Here is a 14,058-nt window from a genome sequence, read left to right as displayed (position 1 = left end):
CTGAGATGTGTGAAAACCCCTCCATGCCAACGGGTAGAGGGCACACCATACTGTAACCCTTATCAGGCCTGACACACTCACTGCCTCCAACACAGTTGTAACAATATGTATCCAATTATTACATCCTATGTAAACTGGTGATGTCTGCTCAGGAATATCATTATGTGTATGTGTGGTTTGGGTATAAAGTTATGTATGTGTGCTGGGTATATGATTGGAGGCACTGAATGGATCCAGTGGATCCTTACACAAAGGAATGTAGTATTATCTGTCTGCCTGGCTGGATTACAGACACAGGTCAATGAAAGTACACTTATATGTAAAATAAATAAAACAATCCAAACTAACAAGCTGCAGCTTAGTGAACATACTGGGGGTTTGTTTTCTTGGTTTTTTAGACCGAAATAATGGCTGCTGGAAAATATAAGGGAAACAAAAAGACATTCTAGTTATCTGTCACTTAAGTGACAAAGGAAAGCGCACCCTCTGAGCCTGAGAAAGTTGGATCCCCCGGCCTGGCAGGCTAGAGATTCTGGTAACTTGGTTTGAGAACTGCTTAAGCAAAGATTGTAACTTGCTAAAATTAAGCTTTAGTCACTAGAAAGGATTTGATTTTGTAATCATACCTAGTAACAATTTTATCTTAGTATCACTTAAATTTCTATTCTTTATTGGTAAACTTATTCTTAGCTTTACTACAAATCATATCTGTGCTGTTCTAATGAAGTATCGAGTGAGTCCTCAGGTAACCTAACAGGCTTGTGTGTACATTGTCTTTTTGGAGGCAGTGAAATGAATTTCTGTGTGTCCAGTCTCTCTGTGGACACTACAGAGACATGTGTCTGGGAACTCAGGAATTGGGGGTTCACAGGTTGGTGGTTTTTAAACCTGCAAGGCAGGGTAAAGACACTGTCAGAGATGAGGTGAGGCAGACTGACTGACTGGCATGGTAGAAAGCTGACATACCCTTCTACCTCGGCGCAAGAGAGCTTTATGTAGATTAGACTGTAACATAGGACACTGAGAACTGTAAGTCACTGAGCCAGATGTCACAATGATAAGTCAGGATGACCAAACTGAGTAGAAAATCCTGTATACAGGAGCTTTCAGTGCAGTGCATTGTTTTTTTGTTTAAAACTGCTATTACATGTTTTTTCTGCAGGCATATTGCATGTAGAAACTGGAGAGAGTGCTATTTCTCTGAGTCCTGAAGCTACCGTATTTGGAAGGCTGTATACTGTTCTTGTAGAGGGTTATAGTAAAAGAATTCAAGCGCCACAAGAACTGGAAGACTAAACAGAAGCTAAACTTCTGTACTTAATTTTTTTTTTTTAAATGGAGGGGACGATGGGCCATATCGTCATAGTTCCATTGCAGATGATGGCTATGGGAGTCAGCAGTGCCCTGAAATAAATATTTTTAGGGTTTTAAAAATATTCTCAAAACTTAAAGCAAATGAGCAGTTGAATAGATTACTAAGAGAGATTGTTAGACCAGCTTGATGAGAATTTGGTGAGAATAATATAATAATTTAGTCTTTCAAAACATACGGGATCGGCTCAAATGAGCCAGCTGGCCTTTTCAGGCCCTACTAAATGTTTGAATTGCATTGTGATAGTTGGCATTTTACTGTGTAGACTGCTTTGTTTTGCGTGTTTTTTCTTAATTGTACTTGAACAAAATATTTTTAACCAAGAAAAAGATGGTCTTAACCTTCAAAAACTTTTTTTTTAAAAAAACCTGTTTTTAGTTTTAGTTTGTAGGCTATCTCTACTCAAACTATCCCCTCTTTTCTTTAATAATAATAATAATAATAATAAAAAAAAAAAGATAAGGAGGGACCTTGCAGCTTATCTGGCTCTGGGCAAAGGACAGAAGTAAATTCTGGAGCTGAGGCTGTCCACTGAGTGCCCTCTCTCCCCACTCCATCTGTTAACATAGGATGTTCCTGCTAACAGTCTCTAGCTGATCTCAACTGCTGAGTTGGAAAACTTAACAGGATGGCAGAGGTACCCAGGACCCAAACTAGAGGGCTTACTAGATCCAAAAACAACATCTTGAACTTCTCTCAAACCAACTGGAACTAGCAAGTTTGGTAACAAACAGGCAAGTGTTCACTGATACTCCCCCAAAATACCCACAGTGAGGCACCTCTCCACTACCTGCTCATAGCATCAAGGAATCTCATTTGTGCTTGCTATGGATCAGTTACCTGAAACCAACAGCCTCTGGCAGCACAAGCACCATCTTCCAGACCTTTCTCTCTGTGTGTAGGTAACGATAGTACATACCAACCCCTGAGTCCTTGGAATGTTCCCTTCAGTGTCTTGCCTCTTATCCCCTAGACATGCTCAAAATTACCAGGTCTCATGTTCCCAAAGAAACAGTACACACCAGCTTGTAAGATTCAGCTCAGGACCGTCATTTTGCTTAATATCACAGTGCTTAATATATTTATAGTGAAAGCAGTAATAAACTTATTACAAGTAGTGTAGTAGTGAGTAAAATTATTTGAAACACATAACATGCTTTCTACAGACTAAACTTAACTAAGAAAGTTTTCTCTTGCCCAAAGTCCTATGCCAGATTTTCAACCATGGCTGTTTAAGACCCTGCTTTCATGAATGCAGACATGCTGTCAGTTTACTTCCTAGGTGCAGGATACCAGGGTATCTTTTTTGCCTTCTAGAAATACCCACAAAGTTCATTGTCTTTACTCACAGACAGAATAACCCTCCAGGGCTTGTTTTTTCCTGTGTGTGCTTTCCTGTTTTCACATCTCAATATTTGACAACATGTGTAAATATACAAAGTTTAATTTATATCCCAACAGAGAGATAGAAAGCTTTCTTACCTCCTGTCTGGAGAAACCGGTCTAAGACAGATTACCTTTTGGTGACCTGCTTTTATCTTCTAGGCTTAAGAACATAATTTTCTGATACACATACATAACTCCTTGCATGGTACATGTACGTACATTTCACAGTGATATTGATCACCAGTGTGACATCAGCTTTCATTTGAGACCTCACAATAACATTCTTGCTTGAACCAGAATGTGCATACCAGAATCCGGAATTCCTGTGACCCCACTACGCACCCTTCCCAGTCAGCATTAAGATCATCGTAAGTTACAGACGTCCCTGCAAGTTGGGCTAAATATTTCATCTTCACCATTTCCTGTGGCTTTCCATCAGCATGCAAACATTACCTGTTTTTTGTCCGTCAGTTTTACAGAATATTAAACTTGTAGGCAGTGGGTTTGCACAGATGTTGCTGGTTTGCTAAATTAGCCTGTAGAATCATTACAGGGCTTATTACAGCTCAAGAATGTGTGAGAAGGAAACCTCCACGTGCATTTCAGAGCCCAGGTTGAGTTTGTAGCACTAGTAGTGAGAAAAACATTTATTGGTGAACTGAGCATATTGATACAGAAACTCGAGGCCATGAACATAACTGCACAATGCATTTCTTAGAATCCATTTTCAGTACATAAGGACTGCTAGGTGGTTGTAAATGTGTGTTCACGTGGAATAAACAGCAAGTTGGTCTCTGTAGTATGAGAATGAATACTCTTAGGTCTCTATTCTTTAGTGTGAAACAGGCTGGGATTCTTCTAACTTAAGATGTATTTATTTTTTTGGTCCCTTTAGGGCACCAGTAGTTCAGCTACATTCCAAGATAAACAGGTAGTGGCTCAGTGCCCTCTATAATCTTGTTTCAGTTCCTTTGCCGACTGCTTATAGCTAGTTGCCAATTAACATTCCTACCAACCTGGTTGGTTACAGCCTCGGCTGCACTCCTAGACATGAGCAGCTGATTAGGGGAACGTTTATGGATCCCTTCGTTGACTTGCCTTTTCCTCAGCTACCAGTGTTCGTAGCACCAGTATCTGCTTCAACTACTTCACTGTGTAAGTGAAGGCATCTTGGAGTTGCTAGCGCCTAAAACAAAAAACCCACCATGCTTTAAGCCACTGTTTTGAGTGTTTGACTTCGGGTAATTAGCGTAGTTTTCCTCTTGTGTTCGTTCAGTGCACGGAGGATCAGTAGCCTTAATGGTTTGCTGTTGGCGTTGATTTCTCAGCCACCTGATTCAGTGGTCTAATCTTACATTGAAATGTTGTGTACTCCTAAGTTATTGACTTCAGTGCCTTCTCAGCATGTGGCTATTGGGTTTTGGTCTCCTCTAGAGTTGACCGAAGAGACATTCAGAGGGGAAGATCAGGTAAGGGTGAATGGGGATACATCTGTTCTGCGGGTATTCCCTAATCTGCCCAGAAAATAGAGCATCCCTGGTTTCCTGAAGTCTCTGAATAACTTGTGGAAAAAAAAAAAGAAAAGGAGTACTAGTGGCACCTTAGAGACTAACCAATTTATCTGAGCATAAGCTTTCGTGAGCTACAGCTCACTTCATCGGATGCATCAGATGAAGTGAGCTGTAGCTCACGAAAGCTTATGTTCAAATAAATTGGTTAGTCTCTAAGGTGCCACTAGTACTCCTTTTCTTTTTGCGAATACAGACTAACATGGCTGCTACTCTGAAACCTGAATAACTTCTGTAAGCCTGATTGTCATCCCAGAACTTCAAAAGCATTCACCTGAAACTGGATGCTTAGCCCAGCATCTGACGTGCTGCATATACCTCACTAATTTCTGTGAGATATCTGACTCCAAACATTCCAAGGCTGTAACATCTAACTTGCTGAGGTGCCTTCATTTCTATGAACGCTTATGCCTTGTTTCACCTTCTTCATATCTGTTCTGACTTGCTTAGTAATGGTTTGTAATTCCTGGTTCACATTATGAAGGTGATGGTATACCCTGATAGTGCTACAGCAGAAGTTATGACTGGATGATTGATATCCCCTTACTGGGAAATGAATACTTCAGGGAACATTTTCTTTATGGTTTTATTTATTTGCTCTGTTCCTTGGGCTGGGGATCTTGTGTCCTGGAGACACCATATAGGAATCTTACAGGCTTGTTTCAGTAGCTTCCCAAGAACCATTTGGGATGCTCCCTGGTGTAAGAGTTTCTCTTCTCCAGCAAGGAGGTGATCTTCCCCCGTCAGTCCTTTTTTATTTATGGTGTTTGAAATCCCTATGAAGTGACAAGAATATTAACATGGAAATCTTCTGGAAGTTAGTCATCTTAGTAACCGTAAATGAATTTCTCCTTACTCTTTCCACTCTCAGAATTCTCATTCACAATACATTGTCATTTAATGGCACCCTATTATGCTTGTGAATAAGTTAGTAATGCACAAGAGCTGCACACATTATTCTCTAGGCTACATTTAGTAGTCTTGAGGCCTATCTTAAGACTTTGAAACTTTTTTATGACTAATTTACTGGTTTAAGGTCTGATTTGCATTTCAGAGTTCACTTTCAAGGTATAACACATTATCTCTTACTATGTTATATCTAACTATAGAGACTCCAGACACCTTGCTTGATTGCAGCTAAAGGGGATGACTGGATAACGTGTATCAGATCATCAACTCACAGACCCAGAAGTCTGTGCTAATCTTCTTTTAAGGGTAATATACAGTTCCCTGATCCAGACCTCCAAAACCCTATGTCCATTAATAACAAAGACTTCCAGTCTTGATTCCAGTATTTACACAGTGGGCCTTACTGTCTCAAAAACTAGACCACTAATCTTCCTTAGGCTGAAGAAGTGGTCCATGGTTTGAAGAAGATATGCTATATTTATGGTCCGCCATCTTTGGAGGTGTGTTTGTGTTCAGTTTGACAGTCACCAGGAGCATAGGATGGGTTTCTCTAGGTATTAGAAATTCATAGAAACAAATAGAGAAATACAGGCAGTACTGGGTACTGGAATTGTTTTTTATCCACTATGGATGGAACAAGTTAGATAAACTCTCATCCACTCAAGTTTTTTTTTTTGTAAAAAATATTTTCTTCTTGACAACTACATGTCCCTGCTTCTTTGTCAGAAGTTCCCTCTGATGTGAATACAGTCTTCCTGGTCATATATAAAAAGGTCAGTTTTGTGTTTGTCTTTGGTCCTCCATAACAGTAGAATCTGTAAGTTTATGGAGGCTTACTTCAAAGTTCTTAGTCTCCACAAGTAGAAATCTGCTCAACAAGTTAGCTTTAGAGAAGAGTTCTACTCCTGTAATTCAGCTTCTCTGAAGGTACTGTTTGTTTGTATTCCTGTTTTGTGCACCCATCTCCCCTCAGAGGTATTGAAGGTAACTTTTGTTTTTCAAGTTTCAGAGTAGCAGCTGTTAGTCTGTATTTGCAAAAAGACAAGGAGGACATGTGGCACCTTGGAGACTAACCAATTTATTTGAGCATAAGCTTTCGTGAGCTACAGCTCACTTCATCGAATGCATCCACTGAATACATCCGATGAAGTGAGCTGTAGCTCACGAAAGCTTATGCTCAAATAAATTGGTTAGTCTCTAAGGTGCCACAAGTACTCCTTGTCTTTTTTTTTTTTTTCAAGTGACTGTTTCCATGGGGACTCAAAACATAGAAAGCAAAGAGCTTCCTTTTTATCAAGAAAGTGAAACTGCATTTTCTCTACAGGATTGCTGAGGCTCTAGAAATTGGTCTCACTATCAGACTGAACTAGTGTTGTCTCAAAGGGACTATCTGAGAACTATTTGTAGTACCATAGTGCCAAGCAACAGGACCCTACTGTGGTAGGCACCATACAAACTAGGGGAATTCCAGTCTCTGTGCCAGAGTGTGGTGACCAAAGGGTAGGAATGATGGAATCGATTCAAAAGATATTTGAAGATGAGCAGAATTACAGGTAGCTAACTGCCCTTGTGGATGCTATAGTGGGAGAACATTTGAGTACAACATTGTACCTTTGTGTCTGACACGATACGCTGCACTGTATTTTTCCATGAATACTCTACCTGTCACTTTTTTTAGTAGTAATAGACTACAAATTAGATACTTAGCAAACAATGGAACCTATGAAAAAAGTGGACCTCTCCAACACTTACTAAGATTTAACTTCAATTTTACATTTTATATGATTCACTGAAATAAACAGGTTACCTAGATGGCAACAAAAATGTATTTGAGATGCTGTGTTGTGTTTGAAACTTTCCTAAACCACCACCCTATTGTACTTCAGACCCTCTAGTTAATGAGTGACTGATCTTTAATCAAACTTGTTTCTTAACTTATGTTCTTCTGTCTTGCAGAGCTGATGGTGTAATGAGAACAATGATTCCAGAAAAGCTGTTGAAGAGCATGCCAATATTACAGGAACAAATTGATGCACTACTTGAATTTGATGTATGTATTCAGAATTTTAAATTCAAAACAAAAGTATAAACATTACTTCATACATTTTTTTAAAGTTACCTAAATTTATTGCTTTACCCTAGTAGCAGCTGAGATTAATGAGACTTAACACTTTTTACTGTAATAGGGCACAGCATACTTTTCCTTTAATTTGTTGCATTTCAAGGGGTGGCTGAAGTACAGTGTTCCTTTTTAATGTTTTTTTGTTTTCAGAGTAAATGAATATAGGTTTTGTGGACAATGCAAAGTAGATAATAGTAAAGAGGATATAATGAAAGTGGGCTGTGGACAGGGGAATGAAGGAGTAGACGGGATGAGGCAGGAGGAGAGATTGGGAGTAGAAGAGTTGATGCTCAAGTTTCTGTTTCGTTTTGTTTTTTTAAACTTGACCTTGGGAATTTCCTTTTACATATAAAGGAGAGGACATAAGGAAAGAATGGGAAGGAGAGTAATTGAGAGCAGCAGAAGAAAGATGAAAGAATAAGAGGGGAAAACACTGCTTCAAATCACAGTTAAGACCAGGGTGGAGCAAACATAAATCATAAGATTTTTGTCTGTTTATTTTTTTAAATCGGATGGAGGCTTTGTAAAACTAAACTGGAAACTTATGCTATTGTAATTTCAGATTTAAAACTTTCTAGTGAACTAAATTATAAATGCTAGCTTCATTTTTTATTTATGCCACTGCTGGAAGGGTTTCTTAAGCAGGTAAATAACTTCACTCACCAGAATAGCCCCATTGTCTTCAGTGTGACTGCTTGCGCACTTAGTTAGGCATGTGCATAAGTGTTTACAACATCAGTGGCTAAAATGTTTTTATTGAAAACTTTTCTTAGTGGCATGAAATCTTTGTCACTTAAAATAAATTTTTTTTATAAAAGTCCCCTGGCCCCCCCCCCCCCCCCCCCCCGCTCTCCTGCTGGTAATAGATCACTCTCTTGTTACAGTGTGTATGGTAACACCCATTGTTTTACATTCTCTATGTATATAAATCTCCCCACTGTATTTTCCACTGAATGCATCCGATGACGTGAGCTGTAGCTCACAAAAGCTTATGCTCAAATAAATTGGTTAGTCTCTAAGGTGCCACAAGTACTCCTTTTCTTTTTGCTAATACAGACTAACATGGCTGCTACTCTGAAACCTTAAAATAAAATGGTTTCCATGTTAACACTGAAAAATTTATTCACACTTTCAGTGCATTGACACAGTATTGTGAACTCCTATATGCAACATAGGCCAAAGTTTTCAAAAGTGGAAATCTAAAATTAAGCTTCTAAACCCCTTGGGCACCTAAATCGCGTAGGTGTCTATATCTACACTGGAGTTGGATGTGTAATTTCCAGCTCAGGTAGACATACCAGTGCTAGCTTTGATCAAGCTAGTGTGCTCAAAATAGCAGCATGTCCAGAGCTGCACTAATGGTGGGATGGACCAGCTGCCTGTGTGGTTTTAGTGCACTAGCTTAATCAAAGCTAGCTCAGGTACATCTGTCTGAACTGGAAATTACACCTCCAGCTTCAGTGTCGACATGCACTTTGAAACCAGTGGGACTTCTGCTTTTAACTGCAAATAGTGATGAACAGTTTTGACTTGTGGAAATGCATTATATAGGAAGGGCACTGGTTGCAAACATTGTATAGTATGGGCTATTTATTGAACTTTGTGCCCTTCTCACAAGAAGGACTGGTCTCTCTCTCCATAGTCTGGTCTCTGGACTGGGCTCTCTCTCCATAGATGACCACTTTAAGTAAGTATGAAACTCCCTAGAATAAACTTATGAAAAATCTGAAATTCTACTAAAATTAGGACATTAAAGAATAAGCAAAAAAATCTACTTTAGCACCTTAATATGATATAAAATAATGAAGTCAACTTTTAAAAAAGTAAACAACTCTTCATTTTAAAAAAAACATGTTTTTGGTTTTTTATCCACTCTGGTTGACACTGGTGGGGAGGGCAGGAAAGGGAAAAATGGAATAATAAAAGGAAGGAAGAAGAAGGAACTCTGGAGTTCTTTCTGACTGCATGTAGCAGTGGGTGGGGATATGTAGTGTTTCCCCATTAGGAGCGGCAGTGATAGAGGAAGCAGAGCAGAGGAGAAGATGGCGGTAGCTGTTGTTTCTCAACCTAAATGTACCAGGGTTCTTACTGTAGCAATAACTCAGGCTTGTATATTTTTTATTAATACATTAGCTCTCTTGGTCGGTTTAAAAGCTTCATGATTCTCAAGAATATTACAATATCAAATGTGTAGTTTGGTGCATATTGGTAACAGAATATGGAAAAATCTAGCATGATCCTTGAAAAAACTGGCACTTTCTGTCCGTGTGAAGCCAGAATGAATAATCAATTGGATTTTTCATTCATAATATGGGTCTTCCAGATCACCTTTGTAGGAATCTTCCGCAGGATTGTTAAGTGATAGCAAGCATGTGCCACTTGAGCACCAAATGATGGAACAGAACTGACCCCTTTCCCTTCACTTGGATAAAATTGACTTAGCAGAATATCCTCAGAATTCAAATACATCTAAATCTATATAATTGAATACTGTATTAACTTAATATTGAATCTATTTCCCTAAGTTAAATATCCTCACACCTTCTTGTCAACTGTCTAAATGGGCCATCTTGATTATCACTACAACAGTTTTTTTTTTCTCCTGCTGATGATAGCTCATCTTAACTAATTAGCCTAAGCCTCACAATTTGTATGGCAACTTCCAACTTATCTGTGTATACGTGTGTGTGTGTGTGTGTGTGTGTGTATATATATAATAAAAAATCTTCTTTCTATATGTTCCATTCTATGCATCCGATCAAGTGGGCTGTAGCCCATGAAAGCTTATGCTCTAATATATTTGTTAGTCTCTAAGGTGCCACAAGTACTCCTGTTCTCTTAACTTAATATGTATCTGCTGCTGAAAGCCAAAATGTTAAGCATTTTACAGATCAATTAAATGTACCTGAATGGAGTTCTATTTGTGTGTAGGTTCATCCAAATGAATTGACAAATGGCGTCATAAATGCTGCATTTATGCTTCTCTTTAAAGATCTTATCAAGCTTTTTGCATGTTACAATGATGGAGTTATTAACTTACTAGGTAAGTAGGCTGATGAAATTTTATTGTAAAGTAGTAGACTTAAGTAGAAATTAAGTTTCTCTGAGGCAACTTTAAATACTCTCGCCAAATAAAAGATGTGATGTGACTTTTTTGGTAGTCTGTTTTTTGGTTTGTTTTTATCTCAATCGGACATGCAGGTTTTCTACAGCAGTTACTCAACTAGACAAGCTATAAAAGAGTTGGATAGCAATGGAATTTGGAAATATGACTTCAAGAAGCAGAAAAAAATAGAATTCTTGCAAACACTTAATTGTTTTAGTATAAAAAAAAAATTGACACTCTTGACACACTAGTATTTTTTCCAAGTGTAAAAATACCCTTTTTGTCTTGCTCATTTATTATTCAATTATAAACCCCTTGCCTTCTAAAATACCAAGAAAATAGAGCAAAAACTGGAATTTTAAATGAGGAGACTTGGGGTGGGGCTGGGATATGTTAACCTTCATCGCTGATTATTTTAGCCTTTACTTATTAGTACAGAACTTCATAAATTATGTACTCCTAACCATTACTATACAAAGTTATGATATAGACTTTAGCTGACTTGCATTAAGTATTTGGCAAGGTATCTGGGTATTGTAGTTACTTGAATCTCATAAATGCATACTGAGACTTTGTCTCTTATCAGTTAAAAATAAATCCTACTCTTAAAAAGTAGGATTGACGTTCAGAGACATTCTTATCAACAGGACAGCCACATGTGACAGGGTGCAGGCTCTACACTCAACCAGTGTGTTGCTTTCTCTTCTGGGTTAACAATCTCTAGGGCTGAATTTGTAATTCTGACCCCTTGCTGACCTTTTCCTTGGCTTTATAGCTTTAACTGCCCACAAGGATGGTGATACTTGGTTTCAATTATGTTATATCTTGTGATGGGGACAAGCTCACCAGGAAATTAGAGGGTTCACATACTGTGACTGTTAGTAACTGTCCAGTTGGGATGAGTTTCAACTACTGAACTGGAGAGAGATTCTAGTTTCCTTTTATTACTTTCAAGTCATCAATTTTCTCAGAATAGGCAACTCAAAGCTGATAAATTGTAGATATTTTTTATAAAACAGAGCTGATATTTTATACGTCATGAACTAAAATGTCTTGATTTTTCCCCACTCCTTGTTTGTGATGGAGTTTTCTTTGAAATTCTAAACAAATTTAGAGAGCCTCTAACTTGGAAATGACGACTGTCTGTCTGAAAACTGTACCTACTGTTGCTTAGAACAGTAACTGTCACTGTCAGAGGGTGGCTGGCCCCTTTAAAGGGAGATAGGTCTTGGTCCACCTGTGACAAAACTGATATGCTTCCCCAGGTGGGGGGAGGATGGATTAAGTCATGTGACGAAACCAGGTTGAGGTGGTGTAGAAAAAGGGGGCCTGTAGACTGCAGAGTGTTGCTGCAGGAAAGGAGTCTGCTGCCATGGTCCCTGAGGAAGAGAGATTCTAGGCTGGAAGCCCAGGGGGTTGTGGCTGGGTATGAAGCCCTGGCTGGAAGTTGTGTTTTATTGCTAGGGAGAAGACAAAGAAGGCAGGTCAGGCCTTGTATCTTCTTCAGCTGCTCTGAGAGCAGGAGGAGACTGTACTTCAGGGAGGAAGGGCTATCCAGTTTAAGGCTGATGTGGGAGATTTTCTGTGTTAATTTTGAACATTGTGCTAATGAAATCAGACCCCAAAAAGAGTGGCTGATGTGTGGGTTCATGAAAGCCTTTTGTGTTTGGAGTTCATTATGGAACCTGAAAGAGGGGAAACTGAGGCAGGGTGTCTGAGCCATGCCAGTCACAAGGGGACGGTCAGGAGACAGATAGTGCACGTACAGTAACTACAGCCGTTAGCTAGCCATGGAACATTCTCATCAATTTTGTGTAGTGGGTTTTTTGTTCATGGGGAAACTGCCCTTCCTGTCACATGCAATAATATGGCCTAATAAACTGCATTGGGGTAGAGGGGGTATGTGTGCATGATATTCTCCAGGCCCTGCAAGAGGGTGCTTACCAGTAGAATAGTTTCTTCTGTTTGGCTGGGATCAAACTGCCTCCTTAGCGGGACTCCTGTGTGGAGCGGGAACAAACTTTACTTCCCCCAAACCTCTCCGTGGGAGTGGTGTGTGTGTTCAGGCATGTGCTCCTTTGCTGGTTCTAGGGAAGAACTGAGAAGCTGGACCTTACTGTTGCTGCTTCTGACCGTTGCAAAAGTGAAGAAATTGACAACTGTTTGTGGAAGGACTAATTTGGACTGAAAGCCTGGGTGTTTGGGTGTCAGGTCTTTTTTTTTTTTTTTTTTTTTTTTTTTTTTTTGGAGGGGGGCGGTACTTAAGGAATTGCAAGATTTTTATGATTGGATAAAATGTGCCTGTTTGTGGAATAGATTGTGCTTATGAAGTGTTTGTTCTTGTATTCTATTTCATAAACCTTCATGGGTTTTTTATGATGCCTCTTCGAGTGCTCAGGGTTGAAAAACCCACATCGACCCTGTTTTATGGTAATGGTTGTGAATTTGAAAAATGGGAAAATGAGAACTGTTTCAGAGTTCTGTGAACCTTATTTGGTATTAGGGAAGAAGGAAAAAAAAAGTTCCTTGAACTTAAACTACTTTCAGCTTATTTTCAAATTAGTGATAGGTACGCAAACATAAATGTACTCACTGTCTTTGTTTAAATATTTCTAAAACTGGTTTTCTGACAGCTTTAAAAACTTGGATCACAAAGATTTTCATAATGGAAATTATGAAAAATTTAAGATTTTTTTTTTAGCTGCTGGTCACGTAAGATCCTTGATAACTTTTACTAATGACTAGAAGAACTTCTGAATTAGTTTCACAAATATGTAGAGGTAAATGAAATTAACCACGTGCACCAGTTAAATTTACTTCAGTTGTGTCCTGTAGTTGTAGCTTAAGATAATGTTGCATTTTAGCTAATGGAGGAGGAGGGAAAGAGCCCTTAATAGGACCAATCAATACACCACTTAACAATTAAATTATTGAAGTATCATTTTTCTGTAAATAAGATTGCAGATGAGTGCAGATCTACCATAAATGTAGTTCTAGTGACTGACATACTGCTAAAAAGAAAATGGTTGTTCACTTTTATATTTTTCTTCCAGAGAAATTTTTTGAAATGAAAAAGGGACAGTGTAAAGATGCTCTTGAAATTTACAAACGGTTTCTGACTAGAATGACCAGAGTATCTGAATTTCTTAAAGTTGCAGAGGTAAGTAACCTCCAGTATTATCATGAAAAATCTTAAGTGACAAACTGCTGAAGGATAAGCTATAATTTCTCCGTATCAGACTAAAAAGCACATACATAAAAATATGACTTCTATTTTCAGACGTTTGATACACTGCGTACTATTCATAGCTCAAGCAGTGCCGATTAAATCCAGGTTCTAAAGTTCTTGGTCAGTAGTGGGTTAAAGCACAAGATACGAAAACTAACCATAGCTTGTAGCATTCCATTCATGATTAGAACCACCACCTGTGCCAATGGACATTCCCTGACTTAAATGTAACCTTGAAGAGGGTGGCAGTTTTGGGGACCACAAGTGATCTTCATGAAGATCTGGTTGTCAGCGTGACACCTGAAGGTAGATTTGACACTCTTGTACAACATTCCTAGCTCAAGTAGAATATGCAGCAAGTGTGCC

The 14,058-nt window shown here is 38.7% G+C and overlaps 1 protein-coding gene across 1 annotated transcript in view; it reads left to right on the top strand.

The window, feature by feature from the left end:
- Positions 1-14,058, top strand: part of SNAP91 (synaptosome associated protein 91) — a 142,652-nt gene that overhangs the window by 59,615 nt on the left and 68,979 nt on the right. The window contains exons 6-8 of the mRNA XM_073336567.2: positions 7,192-7,285; positions 10,289-10,400; positions 13,517-13,623. Coding sequence (XP_073192668.2) covers positions 7,192-7,285; positions 10,289-10,400; positions 13,517-13,623 — 313 coding nt within the window. The remainder of the gene's footprint in view (positions 1-7,191; positions 7,286-10,288; positions 10,401-13,516; positions 13,624-14,058) is intronic.

This window comes from Lepidochelys kempii, chromosome 3 (genome assembly GCF_965140285.1).
Source record: "Lepidochelys kempii isolate rLepKem1 chromosome 3, rLepKem1.hap1, whole genome shotgun sequence".
In the NCBI taxonomy this organism is placed as follows: domain Eukaryota; kingdom Metazoa; phylum Chordata; order Testudines; family Cheloniidae; genus Lepidochelys; species Lepidochelys kempii.
The sequence above is the reverse complement of the archived record's forward strand: the minus strand, read 5'-3'. Positions and strand labels throughout refer to the sequence as shown.